Source organism: Tenrec ecaudatus, chromosome 14 (genome assembly GCF_050624435.1).
Source record: "Tenrec ecaudatus isolate mTenEca1 chromosome 14, mTenEca1.hap1, whole genome shotgun sequence".
Classification (NCBI taxonomy): Eukaryota; Metazoa; Chordata; class Mammalia; order Afrosoricida; family Tenrecidae; genus Tenrec; species Tenrec ecaudatus.
The window spans coordinates 10,832,811-10,858,411 of NC_134543.1; the positions used below are offsets into that span (position 1 = coordinate 10,832,811).

The window sequence follows — 25,601 nt, forward strand, 5'->3', positions numbered from 1 at the left end:
CTACAGTTTTGTTTCTTAAGTGGGATACCACAGAATGAGCAGTGGGTTAGAGGAAAGAAATAGGAAAGATTTGTTAATCATAACTCCAGGGGAGGCCTCTAAGAATCTTCATAAGGGTGAACATTTTGTTTTTCCTTTCTACTTTAATTTCTCCTTAGAGGCCTTGTGGGTGTCTCTACAAGAGGGTCCTTCCTAGTACAAGCTTTCCTCAAAGCTTGGTCCCCATCAGAGTCGCCAGTCCTTCTTTCTTTAGAACACCTGTGAGAATCCATGTAGGAAGAACACATCCTTCATTTGGCAAACCAACAAGAATTCTGTCAATAGCATCAGGGATTCTGAGAGGCAGAAGCCCTGGGGTGAGTGGCCATTATTAGGGCCTATGCCTGCATTATATGAGGAGAGCTTAAAAAATATTCACAGAAAAATTCCATTCTCTTAGTTTTATTTTTCCATGAACTTTATAATTTACTCTTCCCTCACTCCCCAAACTGTAAATTTTAAAGTAACATGGGATTATTTCCCTCCATATTTATTTGGACTCTGTTAATCTTGGTGACAGGAGTGAGAATAGAATTTGTGTACAGAATTATCTGTAGCTTCTGAACTATAACCGTTTTCTAGTTTTAAGAACTTGAATAATTTATGGAACCACTTGCATAACTGTTCCCGTGATGATTTAATAGTTTGTCTATAAAGATTGCCCTGGAGGAGTGCACCTTTGAGTATCCATGTTCTTGTCCCTATCATGTCCTTTGTTTTCCTCTTATCCATGTGCTCCCATAGTCTCAGACTATGTTCACATACCTTATTTCTATCTATCTATCTCCAAAATTCCTGGTAAACCCACGTTGCATTATCGACAAAAAATGGCCTTGTGTTTTGTTTTTAAGTAGTATTTACTTTCTAAAGAACGAAGTACAGAGAATTCCTTTATTGCCTCTCCCCAACCCCCAACACTGTTTTTCCTATAGTTAACATCTTGCATGCCTGTGGTACATTAGTTATAACTAAGTACTAGTGTTGATAATATTATTAACTAAAGTTTGCAATAAACCAAAACCCAAATCAGCAGCCATCGAGTCAAGTGGTTTTGACTCATGGCAATCCCAGGTATTTCAGAGTAGCATTAAACTCCATGGGGTGTCCGTGGCTGTGATCTTTCTAGAATCGGTTTCCAGGGCTTGCTTCTAAGGTAGGTTTGAGTAGAAAGCGGATTTCTTCTGGGAAGAAATCAGATGATGCCGGCTGTAACAAAGGAGAGTGTCTGGGGTCTTAAAGATTAGTTTTAAAGCGAGCCATCATCTAAGTGAAGTGACAAGTCCATACAGAAGAAACACACCAGCCTGTGTTACCCAAGGATTGTAAGTAAATGAACCCACTTTGGGCCAGTGTCAAGCACTAAACCATTTGTGGAGGTGAACACTGTAAAGTGAAATGGGACAGAAGTAATAGAGCTGAAAGATAAAATAACTGAAATAATAAAAAAAGCTCATTGGAAGATGTAATAACAGGTTTGAGCTGACAGAACATAGAATCAATGCTCTAACAAGAGAGAAGGTTCAGGTTGCCTGGCATAGCCTGAGGAAAATGTAGCATACCATTAAGCAAACTAGCATACACATTATAGGAATCAGAGAAGAAAATGAAAGAGAAAGGGATGGATAAAAAGACCTGAAGCAATAATGGCAGGGAACTTTCTAAGTTTGGCAAAAGACATGAACTTACAAATCCAGGAGGCTCAACAAGCTCCAAGTAGAATAAACCCAAAGAGATCTACACCAACCTACACTATAACCACACGCAAAAACTAAAGCTAATCTCCTGTAGAATAACTGATGTCTCTAAAGTGGACCAAGGATATATATAAACCATAGATACATGAATGGATTTTGAAGTCGTAGCTCTAATCTAAGAATCATTCATTCCTATGATGTGGCCCTACTTGATCCTTGCCCTCATGAAGAGCTCACTGAAGGTACAGGTGCCAAAGCAAAGTATGGTGAATAAAGCAGATGGTGCCTGGCTATCAGAAAGAATGACATTGGGGGTCATACGGTTTATCTTAGACAAACAGCTATCTAAGTGAAGTAACAGCTAAGTCCACATGGAAGAAGCACACTAACCTGTGTGATCCAAGTCTTGTAAATAATAAAATCCAAGGCTAGAGAATCTGAGCACCGGTTTACAGAAGGCTGTGATGACTGTGAAAGCCCAAAATCCAGGTGGATCGAGCGTCTGGTGAATGAATCTCCTCAGCATCCGCAGTCACTGCCACTTCCCGCAGCCTCCCTGTGGCCTCACACGCCAGGCTCGCAGCGTCTGGTTCTGGCCCCGTGGGCTGAGCACACTATGTCCTGGGAGAGGGAACCCCTGCCCATCCCCGAGTCCAAGGAGCCCAAGATGCCTAGCATGAGAGAGGTAAAAGCAAACAACAACGATGAAGATGAGGAGGATGAAGAAAAAGAAGAAAGTCTCATTGTGGAAGGCAGAAGGGAAAAGAAGAAAGTAGAGAGGTTGACAATGCAAGTCTCCTTACAGAGAGAGCCATTTACAGTTGCGCAAGGCAAGGGACAGAAACTTTGTGAAATTGAAAGGATACATTTCTTTTTGAGTAAAAAAAAAAGGATAAACTTAGAAACCTACGCAAACATTTTTACAACAGACCAGGCACAGTGTCTTCATTAAAGAAAAATGTGTGTCAGTTCAGTGGCTTTACATTTGAAAAAAGAAATGCCCAATATAAAAAGAAGAAATGTTGACGATTTGCAGAGATCAAGTATAAACAGTGCACTGGTGAAGCGGATCTTGAATTTCTTAATCATCCAAAGCCTTCTGGCAAGTCATTGCCCAAGTCCAAAAAATCTTCCAGCAAAGGCAGCAAAAAAGAGCACAGTAGTTCCGGAACAGCAAGGAAGCCAAGCGAACCAAATGTCTTGAGATTCTGTCAGATGAATTTAGTAGTGATGAAAATGTAAAGAAAAGCCAGGAAGAATCTTTAGATAATGAAGACCAAGAAAGTGAAGTGGGGTCGCCCAAGACTTCTAAAAACAAAAAAAGGAAACCAAAAGCCACTGCAAAAAGCAAGAAATCAGTCAAACGTGCTAATGTTGAAGAAGGCAGGCAGCAGCACCACCAAGTAGAACCAAAACGATTCCAAAAAAGAAAGTTAATCTGAAGATAGTTCTGATGATGAGCCTTTACTTAAGAAATTGAAAAAAAGCACCCACTGATGAAGCGTTAAAGGAGAAACCATCCAGAAACTGTTGGTAAATGCCAATTTGGAGGAAGTCACAATGAAGCAGATATACAGAGGTAGACCTTTTTGACCTTGCTTGTGATTTAACTGACAGAAAGGATTTCGTAAAACAACGGTTTAGAGAGTTGATTTCTTGAACAGGCAAAGTTCTCTAGAAATTAGAAACCAAAGACTTGGCCCCATGGATTCGAAGCTCTGATACCAGCAACTACAGTTAACTACATCTTTGTTAAGCATTGTGTTGTTAGAAATTACCGTTGACCTTTTCATCTTCAGTTGTTAGGTAAATCAGACTTTGCCATTTTAAATTACATTTCTGAGCACTGTTTAGTTTAAAATCTTGCATTGGCTATATTTGTTCCTTGCTTTTATAGTTGTATTTTTTACATTTTGGTTTTCTTTATGTTAAGATTGTAGATTCCTGAACTGCCGGGATTTTTAGTGTGCTTAGTATTAGCTTGTTTTAGTTGAACATACTTTTAATCAAGTTCAATAAAAGCTATTGTTACTGGTATCTATACATGCAAAGAGTGTTGTAGTATTTATATGTGAAGTATTTTGAATATACATCTCTTCCATCTGTCTAAAAACTCAGTTCAGTGTGTTCATTTTATTAAATATACACGCTACTGTTGTCAAATACAAATTTGAACTTTTCACCTGCATGTGTATATATATGTCCAGTATTGGCATGACAGGAGTGACATGATATTTTTATATTTTTAAAAGCAAATTTGTTGTATGTAAATTTTTAAAATTTCTTTTGCACAGGTCAATTTTTAAACTCATACACTTGGGGCTATCTTTATAAACTTTGAGGGGTTAGTGTTTGGCAGAGCAGTAGAAACTTGGTGGGGACCACACTGCAGGAACAGGTTGCTCTCATGCTCTGCCTGGAAAGTGTCATCCACTTGTAGTTAGTTGTAGGGCTACCTCTACAAAAACGTCACAAGGTGGGTTTCATATAAAGACAGACCAAGATGAACACAGCGAAAACAAGCACACTTGGCTTGTATTATAAGAAATGAACTTATTTTTATTAATTAGCTCAGCCTATACAAAATGTGGAAATTGACAAGACCCCTTGGTCACCCTCATAAATGGTTAGCAAAGTACCAGGTATACTGCCAAAAGGAGGTACTGTGCACGCACACAACAGTGGGGGTCTGACCGTGTCATTGCAAAAGTGATGACAGACTTACTTTCACATTAAAGAAATTTCATGGATTTGTGGAATCGGGGCTGTTGATTTTAACTTTGGGCCAATTAAGATTCCAGTTGATCAACATATGGACCACTCTGCAATAGACTACTCTCTTCTCTTGACTGAATTAGCTACATAATCTATGAATTCTAAAACAAAACACCCTTATGAGACAGAAAGCCGTTTGATATCCCAATGGGCGTTTTAGCTAGCTCTGAATCATAGAAATATGTAAAAATGTTGTATATTGACTGGTACTTTCACAGCTTTGACTTGTGTTAAAGGTATTAGGAAAAGTCGTACTTAATTCAAATGAAATAAAGAAGTAGAACCTAAGAAGTTGGCCTTTGATTTTACATATTTACTCGTATGAACTTTGTCAATAAAAATACAGAATTTTAAAAATATGTGGAAGTTAAACACATTAGTAAGCAGAAAAAAAGATATCAGCAATCAGAAGATACAGTTAAATAAAAATAAAAGGACGGTATACCACAATTTATGGAACACAGCAAAGGCAGAATGCTGAGGAAAATTTATAGCAGTTAAATTCAAGCATAAAGGCAGGGGGAGTCAGTAACCTAACTTCAACAACTTAGAACAGGAAAAAGCTACCAAAAGGAAGGAATAACAATGAGCAGAGCAGAGACAAATTATGGAAAATAGAAAAACAGAATAATTGAAAAGAGTTGATTTTTTTTTTTTACATTTTATTAGGGGCTCATACAACTCTTATCACAATCCACACATATACAGACATCAATTGTATAAAGCGCATCCGTACATTCTTGGCCCTCATCATTTTCAAAGCATTTGCTCTCCACTTAAGCCCTTTGCATCAGGTCCTCCTTTTTGGTCCCTCCCTCCCCGCTCCCCTCTCCCTCAGAGTTGATTTTTTTAAGACCAATAAAATAAACAAGCCTTTTAACTTGACAGAGAAAAAGGAAGGTGCAAGTATCTAAAATCAGAAACATGCTTACAGAAATAAAAAGGAATATAAGAATACTATAATAACCTTGGTGAAGTGGATAAGTTCTGGAAACGTATAAATTTCCTACATTGACTCATAAAGAAATACATCTCAACCAGCCCATAGCAAGTGTAGAGATTGAGCTAGGAATCAAAGATCTCCATTTAAAAAGTCCTGAGTCAAATTGCGTCACTGGGGTGTTTCACCAAGAATCTATAAAAGTGTGTGGGCAAGTAGAATTAAATTCTTGACATCTGTCTTTTTTTTCTTTTACTGTGACATTGTCTAGTGGTCCAGTTGTGAGAATGTGTGTTTCCACATTTAGGTGTGATCCATACTGAAGGCCACTATAGTCTTTGATCTCCATCAGTATGTATTTCTGGTCCTCTTTGCTCTTGGCAGATTATAGAATCTGCATATTGCAGATTAATGAGCCTTCATACTTTCTCAGATTATTTGCTCAACATACCGATTAATTAAGGATACAACCCTAGTGTACACGTTTCTTATTCTAAACCCTGTTCTAGATGAACAACTGCCATTGAATTGGTTCCAACTCATAGAAACCCAGTAGGACAGAGTAGAACTGCCCCTGTGGGTTTCTGAGACGTTAACTCTCTATGGGACTAGACAGCTTCATTTTTCTACCGTAGAGTGGCTGGTGGTTTTGAACTGTTGACTTTATGGTTAGCAGCCCAATGTGTAACCAATACACCATCAGGGCTACTTTCAGACTTTGTATAGGTCCTTACCTAATTACATGTTCTAGACTTCCCATTCTTAGCAGTGTTATCCATAGTTTGTTACAACCCACACAGTTGAATGCCTTTGCATGGTGATTGATAATCTGTTGTTTCGTGTCCTCTTCTGAATCCACTTTTCATTTCTGGCAGTTCTCCTAATGTACTGCTGCACCTGCCTTTGCAATGTCTTTAGGAGAATTGTATTTGTGTGCTGTATTAGTAATGCCCTATCATTTCCATGTTCTGTTGCATTACCTTTCTTTAGAATGGGCACAGTCATTGATATTTTCCAGTTTTTTGGCCAGCTAGCTGTCGTCTGAATTTCTTGGCACACAGGCATGAGTGTTTCCTTGGCTATATCAGCTTACTGAAACATTTCTATTGATTTGTTAGTCTGGGTAGACTAGAGAAACAAATACATAGAAACTCATATTGTATAAGAGAGAGTTTTATATAAAGAGTAACTACATTAAGAAAGCATCCCAACCCAGTCCAGATCAGGTCCCTAAATCCACTATTAGCCCATATGTCTGATACCAGTCTATAAAGTCCTCTTTAAACTCATGAAACACATGCAACGACAGGAAGATCTTGTGAATCCAGTGGTGTTGTAAGCATCTCAGCAGTGGCACATGGCTTCTCCAGCACCCAGGGCTGCATCACGGTAAATTCATGTGGTTTCTCCAACTCCCAGGGCATGGGGTCTATCAGCATAGTCCCATGTGCCTTGTCAGTAGAGCCGTCCCCAAGGGAGTGAGAAAAGAGAGCCTCAGAGAAGGAAAAAGCCGCAGTTCCCAGAATTCTCAAGAGAAGGCCATGCATGCCCACACAGAGTTCTTATTGACTATCTCCAGATTGACTGGCTAGACTCCACCCCTACACTCTTAATACTCAAATTGACACCAGATTATGTACCACAGTTGGTAATTCGTCAGTTCCTGGTTTGGGGGCATTACCTTCAGTGCAGTTTGGACATCATCCTTCAGTACCATTAACTCATGATCTTATGCTCCCTCTTGAAATGGTGGAAAGGTGACCAATTCTTTTTGGTACAGTGACTCCATATATTTCTTCCCTCTTCTTTTGAAGATCCCTACATCTTTCAATACTTTGCCACCAAAAAACAAGAAAAACCATCTCAGTGCCATCAAGTCTGTGGCGACCCTAGAGGACAGGGCAAAACGACACCACCAGAGCGCCATAGAATTCTTCAATATTGCACATCTCAAGGTTTCTAATTTTTCCGCTTAAGATACGTTGAGCTTGTTCTTCACTTTTGGTTTTCCAAGCCTTTGCACGTTTCTTGAGAATACTTTGTCTCTCAGAGCAGCCCTTGGAATGTTCTGTTCGGTCCTACTATTACTCCATCCTGTCTTTCAGAGAACAGGTGTCGGAGCTCCTTCTGGCATCTATTTTGATCTTGGCTTTCTTTCCTGCATTTTAACAACCTGCCTTCTTTCATGTAAGATGTTTTTGACGCCCTCCCAAAACTCCATGGTCAATAGTGTTCACTCTGTCAAATATGGTCTTATTGTGATGCCCTCCATATATTCAAATGGGAAATTCTCAAGGACTTATTTTGGCTCTTGTGGACTGACGTTTCTTCATTGGTTGCTGGCATTGTTTTGGCTAAGAGGCCACTGAGTTTATTGTTATGGGTGATGGGGAAATTTTGGAAATGGATAATGGCTATGATTGCACAATGATTAATGCAATTAATGTACTGAATTTTACATGGGGAAATGCTGAAATAACAAATTTTCAGTTATATATATATTACTACCAAAGAAAAAGAAAGCAAGAAAAGTATCATCCTGCCATTAAGGAATTTATAATCTAGTTAAAAATATTTTACTTTTGCTGTGATTTTTTATAAGCTTCTCATTCAGACTAAAATCTTGTTTTGCTTTATAGTAGACATCCTTTTAAGCACCAGATGTAACGCTATCAGTTGTATACTCACTTCTCATTGTTTGGATTTAAACTATATATGTTAACTATGGAAAATTTTTCTTTAAACATTTAGGGGAGGGGCAAAGAACTCTGGTGTTGGTGTGGGTTACACATTGGATTTTGAATCACAAGGTCAGCAATTCAAAACCACCAGGTACATCACACAAGAAAGATGAAGCTTTCTACTCCTTTAATGAGTTACAGTCTCAGAACCCACAGAGCAGTTTTACTCTGTCATGTAGGGTCACTATGAGTCAGAATCTACTCTGCAGTGAGTTTGGAAAAATGCAAAAGTAACATTGCTTGTTGATGTAAAAGTTAAGTTCCTGGATTCCAAGCCTTGTTTTGCAGCCTACCGGCTCTGTGACCATGAGTTCGTACCTTAAGCCTTCCATGTCTCCTTTTCCTAACTTCCAGACTGTCTTTAAAAGAATACTCAAGAGAACTATTCCTCCCTTAATTAAGAAAATTATTGTTGATTCATGAAAACTGCTTAAGCGTGCCTGTCTCAGTTAGGACTTAATAGCTAGTGGACTTTAATAATAGTAGTAATAGATAGTAGCAGTGAGGAGCCCTGGTGGTATGGTGGTTAAGCATTGGGCTGTGAAAACCACTAGTAGGTCCACGGGAGAAAGACTGGACTTTCTACTCCCGTAAACAGTTGCCGTGTTGGAAACCCACACGGGGTCGCTCTGAGTCAGCATTGACTCAGTGGCAGTGAGTTTGAGTATGATTACTCTTATTATCATCGTACTGTACACGTAGCTCCATCGTCTTTTTCCTTCTTTGAGACGCTAATAACAACATTTGAATTCTAGCTATTAAGATTTCTATCTGAATTTTAAGGATTTTAAATATAGTCCAGAACAATTTTGATAATTCTAGAATCTGCGAGATGGAGACTCTAGGGTTCATTGTGCTAGCCTCTATTTTTTATGTATTTTAAATTTGATGAAGCTAAACTTCCGGTTTTCCACAAGCTTTTTAAAGCCCCCTTGTATAAATACAGAAGATTACAAATAATATCTCTACCCTGATTTAAAAATTAAAGTGTTGTACATTGTACAGTTTGGCTCATTTGACATTGAAATACGTGTATATGTTTTATTGTTACTTGATACATAAATTATTAATGAAATAGGAAGATTTTTGCCTTGCTGAAATTTTAAAAACTGAATTATTTGATGTTTGAATGGAGCTTTGGTGCATAGTGGGTCGCACATTGGGTTACTAATCACAAGGTTAGCAGTTTGAAACCACCAGCAACTCAACTGGGAGGGAGATGAGGCATTTTACTCTCATAAAGTTAGTTTCAGAACTCCATGGGGCTCTTCTACCCTGTTCTATAGGGCCACCGTGAGTCAGATCAACTCTGTGCCACTGAGTGTGGTTTTCAGTGATGAGTAGCCTTTCTGTAAATAAGTAAAATTTGTCCCTTAACCATAAAGATTCAGAAATGTTTTAAAATAGGCTTTTGATGGTAGAGTTTATATAATTTTTAGAACAAGATTGATCAAAATATCTTGAAGGCCCTTTCCAGTGGGGTGATTCTGACTTGCTTTGCTTATCTTGTAAACATTCAGCTGTGCCTTTGGAGTGACAGGGTGGAGGTCATCTGCTTCTGTTTGGGATGTCCTCAAGAAGCCATATTGACCTTGGTGATGGTTTTCTCTCCTCTCCAAAAGACAAAAGACTCCTTGGTTGACTGTTTCTTATGTTGTTCAGTCTCTGTGTTTACTTTTGATTGTATCCCAGGATAGAACAGGAAGTTAACAAATTGGCTCCATCGCTTATTTGCGGAGCTTTGGGCAAATTACAGTAAAACCTATAGAAGGCGGAAACCTGTCCGAGATGGAAAACTTAGATTAGAGAGGGATAGGAAAGTGGTAAGACTGCACCCTGTCAAAACCAGAACATTTACCAAGACCCAGAAAAAGAAAAGCAAGGAAATCCCATTGTGTTCTGGCTTTCCCAGGTTTCGCTGTACTGACTTCCTCATCAGTAAAAAAAATTTAGTGGGGTAATGAAAACTTAATGAGTCATGAAGAGTTTCATTGTCTTTGAATCCCATATCTCCAGAAACTTGTTGAGGCCTCACACATGCCAACAAAAGTCTTGCCCATCGTGTACTGCCCTCACTAATGGTTGTTGTTAGGGCAGATAGTCTGCCGTGCAGAGGGGAGCTAAGAGAAGGTTTCCTTCTCATTTGGATATTTGGTTTGTTTTGCTTGAAATGTTGTTTATTCCTAGCTACTGTAGAAATGTGCATTTTGACTGTAGGGTCTACTGTGGGCCCCACTATTCTTGGTCAGATTTGGGTACCCATATCCCCTCTGGTTTGGGCTCCCTTCACGCTCTAGTATCCTGGTTTGGATGAGAGATTTTACGCTCTCCTTAGGTTTGGCAGGCGTGAAGTGTTGCAGAAGGTTTGCATTCTCTTTTACCCTTCTAAACTATCCCTAATGATCAGACTGAGGGGAAAACACATTTAAAATTTTTGAATCCAGTTGTGTCCCCATCCTCACTCCAGACTAACATTTAATATAGAAAACACTCCTTACCCCAAATCAGTAAGTCACATAACTTCGTTCATCTTTTAGGAACCCAGCTTCAGCTTCATCCTTTCCAGGTACAGAGAGGAAGGCGAGTAGAAGTTGTCCCTAGTCCATGGTGCATTAGTGGCTGGGAAGACCTCTGCCCCAGGTCTCATGGCTCCCCCTGTTCTCCCTACCTAAGTAGTAAAAGGTGTTTTTATTGCAAAGGTCAGCATTTTCTAGCATGTTATGTGAGTGCATTCCTTTAGTGTGCTGTGGACCATGCTGACTACTTTCAGCATGGGGTTTACGGTGCAATATGTTTTCTACTTTAAAGGTGCTAAGCCTGATGAAACCAAACTCGCTTCTGAAGAACTGATTCAAAGGAGAACTGTTCCTCAGGGTTTCTGAGACTACATTCCAATCAGAGCAGTCTCATTGGAACGATGAGTGGCTAACAGGTTTGAACCACTAACCTTGAGGTTAGCAGCCCACCACAAACCCACTCCACCCTGAAATAAACCTTTTTAGCTTTGTTTACTGCTGCATTTTCCAAAGCTTGGGAAAAACTGTTGGAAAATACTGGCCTGGGGGGAGGGGTGGTGGGGGTGGTGTGTATGTGTGTGTGTGTGTGTGTGTGTGTGTGTTATAAATTTCCCAAGAGTTGTTTATTCTGTTGCATTCAACATGCTTTTTTATTTCCTCCCTTGGCTCTGCTACAGTCCCTGAAGCTTATTTCAAGCTATTCACTTCATCTGATGGGGCTTGGTCATGCTGATTATAAACAGAAGGGAGCTCCTCAGAATGGTGATTGTACAAAAAGGATTTATCAACCTTCTAGAGCCACGTGCATCCTCTGGGCCTCTTCCAACCCCAAAGGCCCTCTTTCTCCCTTTTCCTTTCCTTTCCCCTTTCCTTTCCTTTCCTGCCACATCATCCAAGGATTGGATTATATCCTGTTTTCTGCAAGAGACAGACCAGGCTAGCCTGGAAAAAAACATCTCTGGAGAGACTAGTGTTTAAACCTTGTTTACAGCATCTAAAGATGTTCACTTGATTAAGAAATACATAGCATAATACTGTGTTCCATTTGCCATAGCTTTTTTACTACCTCAGGAATATATGAAATGATTGTTGATAATTTAAGAAGAAATATGAATTTAGTACCATAACTACAAATTTAGGGGTTACTCCCAAGATTTAGAACTGAGGACATAAGGTGGACTTGAGGATCATATCTGGTCCTGAAAAATGGTACCCCTATCATTCCAAGACTAAAAAACTACACTTACTGCCATTGAGTCGATGCTGATTCATAGCAACCCTATAGGACAGGGTAAAACTGCCTTTGTGGGTTTCCAAAACTGTAATTCTTTATAGGAGTAGAAAGCCTCATATTTTTCCCACAGAGCAGCCGGTAGTTTCAAACTGCTAACCTTGTGGTTAGCAAGGTTTATTATAGTGGTAGAACTCCACTAGAACATAGGATATCACCCCAGTCAGTTCATTCTGTAGGAAGTTCTACTGACCAGGTGTATAGGAGATTTGGCCCTAAATCCCAGAGTCACTTTTATTTAAGCCACTTCTCCAGGGTGAATACCCAACTGTCCCTGTTCTCCTGTTAATTACAGTTGTTGAATGGCTAAGCATCCTTAGCTCAGCATGTGACATCTCTGTTGACCAGGTGTTCAGTGACCTCATTATGGATGTTGGTGTTTTATGACTGCTTTGTGCTTTGTTCTTTTAGTATTTTAACCTTTTCATTGTGAATTAGGTTGAGGTTTACTGCATACTTAAGCATCTATTTGTGCTCTCTATAAAACTGAGGTCTAAAAGGGAAGAGGGGTTTTGACATGGTTTCAATCTTAAATAGACCCATGTAATAATAGTGTCTTAAGTCTCTGCAAGCCTCACAAAATTCCAGACGTGGCTGAGTGATTCTTGTATGTACTTTGCATATGCTTTGAAGTGGCTGATTTTCCCTGAGTGGAACTCAGACTCGATTCTTTCCAGTTTTGTTTCAGCAGTCTCTGGGCTTTTCTCTTCAGGCAGGAGAAATAGAACAGCAGAAGCAAAGCAGAACTGTGGGAATGAGCAAGAAGTAGGGAGAAGCCAGCTAACCTTGGGAGTGACAGCTTGCCACCCTACCTTTAGAAACACTTAGAGCAGTGGTTTTCAACCTTCCTGATGCCGTGACTCTTTCATACAGTTTCTCATGTTGTGGTGACCCCCTAACCATAAAATTATTTTCGTTGGTACTGTGATTTTTGCTACTGTGATTTTTGCTACTGTTTTGAATCGGGTGACCCCTGTGAAAGGGTTGTTTGACACACACACCCCAAAAAGGGGGGTCTCAACCCATAGGTTGAGAACTGCTGACCTAGAGGCATTGTTTGCCATCCACTGCTCCTCCCAGATTCAGACCTTGTGCTTTTTATTACTGATGTTATGAAAATGTAAACAGCACAACATTTGTCAACGTTGTCTACATGTAAAACTCAGTGGCACACTGATGACATTCTTCTTATTGTCCCTACTCCACCAACAGAGGCTACAAACAAACAAGGCTTCCAGGACTCTTTTCTTTTAGTGAGTCACTAAAAATGCCCAACTAGAACCTGAAGCTCTTGTGAAGCTCAACTAGATACTAAAATTTATTAGACTTACTATTTTTAAGTTTAAATGGAAATTAACAGATTTTGTCTCCGTTTAGGAAAAATTGACAATATGCAATCTGAATTATCCCTAAAAAAGTCTTTCTCTACATTTCTAGTATTTAGGAATAGAAAACTGGGAGTTTGCTCGTCCCTGCTACCAAACAGGCTGGTCTGCCAGCTGGTCAGGGAAAAGTGGCGGCTTGAACCACCCAGCATCTTCACTGTAAAAGATGGCTGGCTTCATCGCTTATGATGCTGGCCAAGAAACCCTCTCACGTGGTTTGGCTGTGGGTTGGTATTGAACTGACATGAAACTTTAAGAGAGGGTCAGTTGGACACTCTTCCAATTTAAAATGCACTCTCCTGAAAGAATTAATTTTTTAATCTTTTCATGTTTACAAAACAATCAGTATATTAAGCCCTTTTATGTGTATCTTGCTGGCCTAGGTGTAGTACTGAACAAAAATTAAAGAGCAGATGTATTTGCATTCAAAAGAGTGCTTATATGAACACTATAACTTAACCTGTCCTGACATCTGTAAGAAGTTGCTATAAATCTACACTGGTTCAGTTCTGTGTCCTTCTTACAAGATGTGCTGCCTTTACCCAATAGTAGCCTTTCTGTCCTACAGTGGCATGCAGCAAAGCAAAGTTTCATGATGCTGTGTGCTTATAAGTAGGCAGGCATATGCCAACTGGAAGATTTGCCTTGAGTTTGTAATTTGACAGGACTTAGTGCTGTGTGTGCACTTTCTGTACCTAGTAGTAACAGATCATTGCCCAGTCGTCTCTTGATGATTGTAGATAGTCAGTGCTTGGATAAATAAATATACACACACATTTCAAAGCAAAATCCAGTGGTACTGAGTAGATGGGACCTTGGAGGACGGAACTGATGTGCTCCATAGAGTTTCCAGGTTCCATGTTTTCACAGAAGCGGGCTGCCTCATCCTGTCACACAAAGTGCTGATGAATTAGAACCGCTGACCTTTTGGGTAGCACCCAGCATGTAACCCATTGCATCATTAGGGGTCCCTGCGCGCGCGCGCACACACACACACACACACACACGGTGAAGGAGCCCTAATGGTGCAATGAGTCAAACTCTCAACTGCTAATCAGAAGGTGAAACTTTGGGAGAAAGATCCATTAAGGTTGTAGCCTTGGAAACCCTATTCAGCATTTCCATTCTGTCATATGAGGTCCTGGTTAGAAGTAAAAATGGACTTGATGATATGGGGTTTAGTTTGAGGTTACGTAGACATTGTTGTTAATAGGTGCCATTGAGCCCATTCCAACCTATAGCAACCCTGTGCATAACACAAAGAAACACTTCCCGGTCCTGCACCATCCTTACATTGTACCTGTGCTTGAACCCATTGCTACAGCCATTATGTCAGTCTACTCTTTGAGGGCCTTCCCTCCTTTATGCTGCCCCTCTTCTTTCCAAGCATGATATCCTTCTCCAGGAGCTGGTCTTTCCTGACATCATGTCCAAAGTAAGTGAGATGAAAACCATCGTTGCCTCTAAGGAGAATTCTGGCCATACATACTTTCTTCAAAACAGGTTGGTTTGCCCTTTTGGCAGTCCGTGGTACTTTATTCTTCACCAGCTTCACAATGCAAACACATTGATTCTTCTTCAGTCGTCCTTATTCACTGTCCAGCTTTCGAAAACGCCATGGCTTGGTCACTTTAGAAAACACCATGGTTTGGGCACTTTTGAAAACACCATGGCTTGGTCCTTTTGAAAACACCATGGCTTGGGTCAGGCGCACTTTAGTCCTCAAATTAGCAAAACATCTTTTCTCCTCAACACTCTAGTGAGGTCTTGTGCAGAAGACTTACCCAATGCAATGTATTGCTTGAACTCTTGAGTTATATATATATATGGGGTGGGGGGAACGGACGGAGGGAAACAATAACAATAATTTTTCTAAACCAAAACATCTTAATACTCCCCAATTTATAAGGCAATGCTTTGTCAGTAACAGAGATGAAAATAAATTTCAAGAATCTGACACAGCTGTTTTCCAGCAGGGTTTGGTGATTGTATGTGTGTGCCCGTGTACCCACTGATTGGTTACCTAACGATTCTAATAATAGTTTTTCTCTTTTCTCCTAGATAAATTTTATCTATCCAGATGGTATAAGAATTTAGAAATATTCCATGGAACTCTGTTCTCTTTGTTAGGTCCCTTCAATTTCTGCTCCTACAGCTCTCTGAGTTCACGCTCAGTGGTGCAAGATTTCAGCTAATTGTCAAAATGATCTTATTGGTACTCTCTGACCATGCTAGGTCATGTGATCAGGTGATAGAGAGCAGTATTTTTTAATTCAGGGCTTCATGGGAAGTTAGAGAAGCATGTTCCTTTTTCCTAAGGCCTCAATATATTTATAAGCATGTCTGTCAAAATTTTGATGGGATAAGCCTAAAGAGGCTTAATTTAAACTTAATAACCTTGAGGAAAATGCCCAGTTAAACAGATTAAAGATCAAGTTAAGTAATTGAATAGAAGGCAGAAAAAATAGCACACCAATTATTTGATTAATCTACTCTTTATATGTGTACTGTTAATAGTACTATTGAAGTGTTTTAAAATTGCTCAGAATCTTAATTATTGATGATAGTTATGTTTTAATAATTAAAATTTAGACTTTTCTATCCCAAATATTTTTCCTTATGATTTGAATACCCTTGCTAGAGCTATTTATATTTACATTAATCTAACATGTTACATTTTTACTTTCTTTGAAAATGTATATATAATTAGAATTAAATGTACAGTTCACAGATTCCTAATTCAAGTTTAAATATTTATTTACATGTCCTGAAATTGTTGTCTGTGGATTGGATAATATGTCATTATTTGCAAATAAAAGTAATTTTCATTACCTTGCTTTTTAAAAATAATGATTTTTTTTCTTTCCCCCCTATCAAGAAACGGATGAAGAGAGGCTGCTGGATCCAGGGCTGAAGGTTCGCAATGGCCTCTGGGATTATACTCTGAAACCCCAGCCGATGGAATGCTTGAATGACTGAAGAAAATGGGTGCTAATGCATCTACCTATCCTCACTCATGTTCCCCGAGGGTCGGGGCAAATTCACAAGCCCAGCAGACCTTTATAGGTAACTCCTCCAGTTCCCTAACTTCATGGTTTCTGGTGTTCCATAGTCTTTGTTGGTAAGAAGATACTTGAGCTTTGGGAATGTTATTATAGATAATAATTCTCCAACATTTAGACACCCTCCCAAACAATAGTAGATCTCACTTTTACGACATGTTTATCCTAACCAAACTGCTGTGGCACAATTGCTCTTTTTGTTGTAGTATCTGGCCATAATTGGCAATTATTCTAACGGAAGTAGCAATCTCCACTGGTGTACAACAGTAAAATGCTTGTTTCTTGTGTCCTGGTTCACTTATTTTGCCCATAGAAATGCATCATCGATGTAGTTAAGAAAAAAAAGACATATCCCAATTGTATGCAAGTAATCTGAATTTAGGAATCCGTCTGTCTAGCACTCTTTGCCGAAAGTCCATGATTAAGATCTGTGAAATGTGGTACTTTATAGCCAGAGAGCCAAAACCACGTATTTTTAAGTTCAGAATAATTTTCTCTGTTCCTGCTTCTTAGTTAATATAAAATTGAGTTATTCGATCATTTTATTTTCCATTACATAAACAATCAGTTTTATTTCAATGGTTCAGCGGTGTCTTGTAAGTTTTGGGGCATGAAAATAAACAGTTGGACATGAAGGTTAAAGACAAATAGCCAATGTTCTTGTGTTTTTCTTTCTTCTTAGGAACATCCTCCTTTTCCCAGCAAGGCTATGGTTGTGAGTCAAAATTGTATAGCCTTGACCATGGCCATGAGAAACCACAAGACAAAAAAAAAAGGACCTCGGGCCTTGCCACCCTAAAAAAGAAGTTTATTAAGCGTCGGAAATCCAATCGGTCTGCGGATCACTCCAAGCAGATGCGAGAGCTCCTGTCTGGGTGGGATGTTAGGGATGTCAATGCGCTAGTGGAGGAATACGAGGGCACGTCAGCCTTAAAGGAGCTTTCGCTACAAGCCAGTTTGGCTCGGACGGAAGCCCGGACGTTGCAGAAAGATATGGCTGACCTCTACGAGTACAAGTATTGTACGGATGTTGACTTAATATTTCAAGAAACTTGTTTTCCTGTTCATCGTGCCATTTTGGCAGCCAGGTGTCCATTTTTTAAAACGCTGCTTTCTTCCTCGCCTGAGTACGGAGCAGAGATAATAATGGACATCAACACAGCTGGGATAGATATGCCTATGTTTTCTGCTTTGTTACACTACCTGTACACAGGAGAGTTTGGGATGGAGGACTCAAGGTTTCAAAATGTTGATATTCTCGTGCAGCTGAGTGAAGAATTTGGAACGCCGAATTCCCTGGATGTAGATATGCGTGGACTCTTCGATTACATGTGTTATTATGATGTTGTCCTTAGTTTTTCTTCAGACTCTGAACTGGTTGAAGCTTTTGGTGGAGATCAGACCTGCTTAGATGAAGAGCTCAAAGCTCACAAGGCTGTTATTTCAGCCCGGTCCCCATTTTTTCGGAATTTATTGCAAAGGAGGATACGGACTGGGGAAGAAATCACAGACCGGACTCTGAGGACTCCCACAAGAATTATATTAGACGAGTCCATTATACCAAAAAAATATGCGAAAGTGATCTTACACTGTATGTACACCGACGTGGTGGACCTCTCTGTTCTGCACTGTAGCCCCTCAGTGGGGAGCCTCAGTGAAGTGCAGGCTCTGGTCGCAGGAAAGCCCGACGTGACCAGAGCAGAAGCGGCCATGGAGCTCTACCCCATTGCACTGTTCCTGGAGTTTAACATGCTGGCACAAGGTAAGAAAGGCGGGGCTCTCTCTAGGGTTACATTGGCCTTCCAGATGGAACTCACAACCAATACCTTCTGTGATTTCAGTCTTTGGCATGTGTGAGTGGGTCAGGAATTTTGTGTGAACCCATTTTTTTGAACAGCTGTGACAGAATTGAGGGCCAGTATGATTGTGGATCTTCACTGAGTATTAAACCCAAGCATTCAAAACTAAGTGCTTTAAATGAGTCCTGACACCCTCTTCCCTACTGTAAGATTGACATAAAATTACCCAACTACCACTCCTCTACACTCTACCTCTGCCCAAGGTTTGAATTAGCCTATTCTCCTTGACTTTAAGATTATGCTTGATCAAAATCTCCTTGGGGTAACTTAAGATTCTCAAATTCAATGCCTGTTGATATTTAGATGTTAGAATAAGAAGAAAAAGTCACTGCCTCTCAAAATATATATATTGCAGAAATTGAAGGTCTTCAGTTACGAAGGTCTTTGACTCTAAGAATTGGCTAGGGCTTCAGATTTATATTCTACAATAAACTCAGAAACTCAAATCTACTACCTTTGAGTCGATTCCGACCCCTGGCAACCCTCTAGGACAATGTGGAACTGCCCTTGTGGGTTGCCGAGACTGTAACTCTTTATGGGAGTAGAAAAATTCCTCTTTCTCCCTCAGAGTGGCTGGTGATTTCAAACTGCTGACCTTGTGGCTAGCAGCTCAGTGCATTACCACTACCCGATGGGGGCGCCTTGTATTAGCCTGCATCTTATTCTCAAGATCAACCTATACAGCAAGCCTACAGCAAGTAAGACACAACGAGTGCTCGACTGATTGCATCCCTTCATTATATAATTTAAGCTTGAATTCTGAATTTCGGACAGTATATGGTGTATGTGGTAGGCAGATGAGTACATGAGAGTCACGGGCTGTAAGGTAACGCACCCGCCGGAGAGTGTCAGACTTCTCTTCTTAGAGCTGGAAAGACCCCTTCCAGCAGGGATCAGAAAGAGTTGCTGTTCGAGCGATCGCTCGCTGTGGCCAGAGAACACAAACTTTGAAAACAAGGTTACTGAAGAATTTAATTTAGCCAATGCTTATTTGCTAGAGCACTAGAAATCGCCAGTTAAAAGAAGTTTAGGTAAGAGGACAAGTATTTAAATACAGAACACTAAGCACAGTTTTCCTAACTTCACAATTTTCCTAACTTCAGAATTGCTAGCTCAATAGGTCAATATGGTTAGGGGTGGGGGAACCCCAGTCCAATGACATGTAGTTAATGGGAAGAGTGATGCAGATACAGGCTTTGGAAACACAAACAGTTACTGTTCATTTACTCTGGAAAACCAGCTTTATCAGAAAATACCTTTACCAAAATAACTTTAAAAGTACATTACTGTAAAGGTGTAATTTGGTCTGTTTGCTCAGATTGATATTTTTTCGACAAGTTTAAATAATAAGCCCAAGTATATTGCTATAAGCATTGCTGTTTAAAAATATATGAGAAAGAATTTCCTAGTACAGTTCTGAAAAAACCGTTTTAAATGAAAAGTAAAATAAATTGTGGGCCAGCTTTTGGTTCTTTGTTAAGGCTTGATTACTTAAGCTTGAGATCTTGAGTTCATTTTTCTTTTTGAGCTAGTTAAAAACTTTTTGCAGGGGAATCATTTTGCAGGGGAAATTCTACTTTGTTCGGTATATTAAACTATGTAAAATAGTACTCTTAAGTAATCGGTTAATTTTGAGTATACAGAGCTCTTCTGTTTTCTTTTGTTGTTAGAAGGTTTTGTGTTATGTCTCTTTATGGAAAGCTCCACGTAGGCCTTGTCTTTCTCCTACACAATACTGCCATTATGGCTTACCACTTTAATAGACTGTTCACCTCCTTTTCCTGGGTGGGGGACTATTTGATCATTTGAGAGCTTAGGCTCTGAAACTAAACAGACTAGATTTGAAATCCTCTTGGCCATGCCTTAGCTTGTTAACCTTCAGCAAGTCACTCAACTTTTCTAGGGCCATGTTTTCTCCCTTTTAAAATGGAATAGTAACCCCGTGAGGTGGGATGGCAAGGATTAAAAGAAGCGACGCACGGCAACTGCTCTGAATAGTGCCAAACACATAGTCAGCGCTCCGCAGGCGTTAACTGCACACTGATAATCTTACGGAAGCCCATGGCTTCACTACCACGTAGTCTTCTAAAAATAACCCTGAGTTTCAAAAAAGCGCTTCTATAATTCCATTGAGCAAACTAAATACTAAGAACCTTTTATAGATTTTTGCTAGATAGTGATTTTTAAGATCTTTAAATAATATCACTAGTGAGTTGGTGTATACTTCTTATTGTGCTTATCAAGCTATTTAAACTGTTTGACTGTTTGTGACTCTACAAGCGGTTTTGGATCTTTTGTTTGTTTTTTTCCCAACAATAGTTCTGCAGTCACATTTAGAATATTCTGTGGCATCTGTTGTGTCTGATGTATTCACTTCTCTCACACGCATCCAGCATGGCACGAGTTAGGTGCCATTTGGAGGAGAATTGAGAACGTAGTTACTGAAATTATTGTCTGTGCCCTCTGATTCAGATGAGGATTCCCAGTTAAGAAATCCTTGAGACTAGATAGTTGGGCAGCTTGTGACTGACCATCTACACCCCAAAGCCAAACTAAACTCAATGTCATCTGGTTAATTCCAACTCATAGAGACCCTATAGGACAAACTATACATCTCTCCGGAAGCAGACAGCCTCATCTTTCACCTGCAGAGCAATTGGTGGGTCCAAATTCTGACCTGTAGTTTGATGCCCAACACATAACTTATGTGCCACCAAGGCTCTTTAGATACCATGTACAAAGGGGCTTCAAAAATGTGTAGAAAACTTTCATTATCTTTTAATTCCAGTTTTCCATGAACCTTTTCATGCTCCCTCACAAATCTGTCTTGTGTCTGCTGTGACTGGAATGCAATAGGCTTTCAGTTTATAGCATTGAAAAAAATGACTTGCTTTCACTTAACTTTCACCTTGAAACCCAGTTTGAAAGTGAAATTCTGTCATGGGTGGCTAGGTTTTGAGACTAGACAAACCCCTCAAGGTGAAGAAGATAATTAACATACACCCAGGGGACGAATAACAGATGTGGGTAAAGGGAGACTACTGACCATGTAAGATACAAAATAATAATAATATATAATTGCTTAAGGATTCACAGGGGGAGGGGAGCTTATACCAAGGGTTCAAGTAGAAAATGTTTTATAAATGATGATGGCAACTTATGGACAAATATGCTTGATATAATCAATGCATGCTATAAGAGCTGTAAGAGTTTCCCCCTCCCCCCCCCCGATGATTTTTTTTATGTTCTTTTTGTTTTGTTTTGTTTTTGTTTTGTTTTCTAGATTTTTTTTAAAAGAAGGTAATTAAATTGGTCTCAAGCATCATATAGGAACAATAGAGCAGACAGCCAGCGTGGTTCAGCAAGTGTTAAAGATCATGTTCTGGTCTAGGCAAGTAGGCAGTCAGATTAAACCACTTGCCACTGTGCTGAGTCTGACTCGTTGCCTACCGCATGTGTGTCAGAGGTGAGCTGTCTCCATACAGTTTTCAGTGATTGGTTTTTGAGAAGCAGGTCACTGGGCCTTTCCTCTGTGGTTCTGGGTAGAGTTGAACCTCATCCTTCCTGTTAGCAGCTGAGTGCATTAACTGTTGGTATCTGCAAGGGACTTATTACTAGGAAGATATAATGATAGGTAATAGGGACTTAAAAGGAGCCCTGGTGATACCGTGGTTACTTGTTGGGCTTCGATCCACATGATCAGCAGTTCAAAATCATCAACAGTTCCAAAGGAGCTCCCATAAACAATTACAGTCTTGGAAATCCAAAGGGGTCGCTGTGAGTCAGCATTGACTTGATGCCAGTGAGTTTGAGTTTAGAGGTTCTCAGCTTACAGACTTCGCACTTTAGAACTGGATTTAGCTTCACTTGATTCCCATTTAAACTAGCAGATTGAGCTTAAATTTATTTCTGCTTTCTCTAATGCCCTCGGGATAGTGGAGTAGGAGAGTAAAGCTCAAGGACAGAGAGAGAAGAAAAGACAGTGGGAAACGGGCGTGGAGATTTGGAGGAGCTGGAGAGCAGATGCGGAGCTGGTTAGAAGAGTGTAGGTGCAGACCTATGCGGGAGTTCTGAAGAGAAGCAAGCCCTCAGTTCAGCCTGCAGAACCCTGGGATGGCTCGGGCCACGTACTCTGCAAAAGTGAGATGAGCAAGGTGTGGAGCTGGAGGAGGAATTTTGCATATGATGTGATACACAGAGACGGCTTTTATTTTTCTTTAGAGAGCAAAGCAGTATTCTGAGTGCCTTCTGTTAAATAACTCATTTCCCCCTGACTTTCGTGCCTCCCTTTATCCGTCTTAAGTAGTGCTGGTAGGGTTCCAGTTCCTGCGTGCTCGGGTTTGTTTCCACAGCACGTCTCTGGTCAGCCGGTGGTACATACGGCTCCTCGCTAACGCCCTGCCCGCCGCCGTCGATCTCATGAGGGTGCCTTCAGCAACAACAAAGTCAGGTTAAATTCAAGGCACAGATCTCCATTCAGAAGGTTATGGTGACTAGACAACCACAGGGTCTTGTTAGGGAGGAATTTGAGGACAACTGAGAATAACTGCAAAGGCCAGGAAAGTTGCACTGAGAACTTTTTTCTTATCACTATGAGTACCGCTTCTCCTTCAAAGATAGCAAGGACTGTCCTAGGAGGATTTCTTCCAGAAGCCTTTCCCCACTTGCCTGACTTCCCTGACCTTGCCCCTTCAGACTTCCTTTTGTTCTCAAAACTCAACAATTGAAAGGAACACAGTTGGAGTCTCTGGGCTGACCAAACCATGTGAAGAGCACAGACCCATCAGGGAAGAGTTCTCTAGATGGAAACATGGCCTTCTGTCTAGGCCTGGCAAGAAACAATAGCTTCACACGTTGACATTGTTGTCTTCTTACAAAGGCTTTTATGAGTTTGTAGTAGTACTTTTGACAGGAGACCTGGGATTTCTTTTCTTTAGAAATTAAGCTGCAGAGCCTTCAAATTTGACAAGAGTGGCAGAAGAAGATAGGGTGGAACAAGGCACAAGGCGGACACTTGGAGTTATTTTCAAGGCTTAAAATTCCAATCCCACACTTGCTTTCCCCTTCCTCTTGTCCCAGCCAGACATACAGTGGATTGGAGCTCAGGGGAATTGAGTACTTAACCCTAGAGACTGGTGTTTTGAGGTGTCACAATGAAACAATGCTCAGGAGTTGTGCAAAGAAAAACCCAGCTTGCCTTCCAGTCCCACCGAGACAGCAGTCAGCAAGCTTGTGCAACAGAGCTCCACCTGGCTCTGTCCTGCACTGCTTCACTCTCACGGAGGGGGACACAACCCACTTGAGAGAAGTTTCCAAAGAGACGGAAATCAACAAAGAACCAGGCCCTGAGGAAGCACTGTGACGGAGTTGAAGACAACTTCAGGAGCTCAAAATATCCTTTGATAGAGAGAACTTCTTTTACATCCGTGAAACAAATAGGGTATTATAGAATTTTAAGCTGGAGCAGAAATGGAAAATATAATAGGAGGTAAAATTGGAATTAAAACTAACAGATGAATGACACAAGAAAGGGAGCCCTGGTAGTGTAGTGGTTTTGTGTTGGGCTGCTAACCTCAAGGTTACTAGTTGGAAACCACCAGCCACACCTCAGGAGAAAGACAGGGCTTTCTACTCCTGTAAATAGTGGCAGTCCAGACACCCGCAGGGGCAGTTCTGTCCTGTCCTATAAGGTCATTGTGAGTCGGAATCGACTCTGGCAGTGAGAGTTTTTGACACAGCAAGCAGGGACTTCAGAGAATCCATTCCAGAAAGAGGTGGCAGCAGCATCTAAGTGGGAAAGGAGTGAGGCCGGTGGCAGTGGGGGCAGCCTCTTTCGGAGTCACAGAGCAGCTCCAGTGACCAAGCTTCCGTGGCAGGCAGCTGAAGTGGGCTCTGTGAGGTCTTCACTCTGTGCTCTTCCTTTGTTCGTGTGTATTTTCTAGACTGGTCCCTTTCCATCATCTTCCTAACTCCTCTGTGAGCCAACAGTGGTCTTTGCAAAGAAAGGCCCACGCCAGCAGAGGTGGTTTCCTGCAGTTGCAACTTTGAATACTAGTTGGTAACTACCTATATTAAAAAGAATTCTGGAGGAAATAATATGTATATGAATTATTAAGTGGAGAATTTACCTGCCCTGTAAACTTTCAACCAATTCACAACAGCTTTAAAACGGAAAAAAAAAATTCTGGAGAAAGATCAAGTGTTTTGTGCACTTAAACTTTTCACAATCGCCTTGGCTGGCCCTGGGTGTAGAGCTGTTAGTGGAATATAAATTAAGAGGTAGCATTTTGGCTTGTAGGAGAAATGGGAGGTTTTTTACTCCTGTAAATAGTTGCAGTCTCAAAAAGCCACAGGGGAAGTTCTATACTGTCCTAGAGGATCTCAGCATCGACTTGATGAGAGTGAGTTTGGTTTTTATTTGATCTTAAAAAAGAATTCCTTTGTTCAATGAAGCTTTATACCAAGGTTTCTTTAACTAGGTAGTCTTTTCCAATGAACTATGGATATATAGTTGGGAAACTTACAACTAATGTTGATATCAATATCATAAAATGAAATATCAAGAAACCACTGAATGTAGAGCAGTTCTAAAAGGAAGAGAATCGCGGTAGGAATATATTACTTTGGGGACGTGGACAAACCCACCTCATTAGAAACAGCATAAGGTTTTCACAACCCAGAGACTGACTGTGAAATCTTAGGTTTTATGTCCTAAGTGCAATTAACCTCAGAACAAAAGACTCAGAATTAGCACCAGCATCTACGTGCATAGCCCACTGGACGGCGTTGAACAATAGACTTTAAATGACAGGTTTTTTAAAAACAAATCTTGATTTAAAAGATATTTCAGTCTCAAATATAAATATTATATTTATGACATTCATTTCAAGATGAACACAGTAGTAGATTTCTAGTCATAATATGTGTTGATTATACTTTATTGAATTTAGAATCTGGGAAACTTCACTTGACCTATTTTTTTTTTCCTTAGCAACTTGACTAGGTTCCAAGAGTGAGACTTGAAGCAAATGCAGAATAGCAAAGACTAACTGTCTCCACGCACTCAACCATTCTGGCCTCTTCACAGCCTCTTCATTGTCCACATGAACACTCTTCTTTCTGTCTCAGTGCAGTTGAGCTGGCAGTTCATTGTCCTTCTGCCTGTAATTGTTTCCTCGCCAGCAAACTAGCCAGAATGTACTTCCAAAAGAATAGTGGAGCCAAACTAAAGTCCATGATCAGCAGATCAGAGTAACAAATGCAGACTTCAGTTAAACATGCACTATGGATGGAGATTTG

The 25,601-nt window shown here is 40.3% G+C and overlaps 1 protein-coding gene and 1 pseudogene across 3 annotated transcripts in view; both read left to right on the forward strand.

Annotated features, from left to right (window-relative positions):
• The window catches only part of BTBD7 (BTB domain containing 7), a 112,784-nt gene that overhangs the window by 34,128 nt on the left and 53,055 nt on the right, over positions 1-25,601 (forward strand). For all 3 annotated transcript variants that reach the window (XM_075532122.1, XM_075532123.1, XM_075532121.1), the window contains 2 exons: positions 16,260-16,447; positions 17,126-18,205. In XM_075532122.1, the coding sequence (XP_075388237.1) occupies positions 16,366-16,447; positions 17,126-18,205 (1,162 nt within the window). In that variant the 5' untranslated portion in view covers positions 16,260-16,365. The remainder of the gene's footprint in view (positions 1-16,259; positions 16,448-17,125; positions 18,206-25,601) is intronic.
• LOC142426174 (protein DEK pseudogene) lies at positions 1,958-3,393 on the forward strand (annotated as a pseudogene).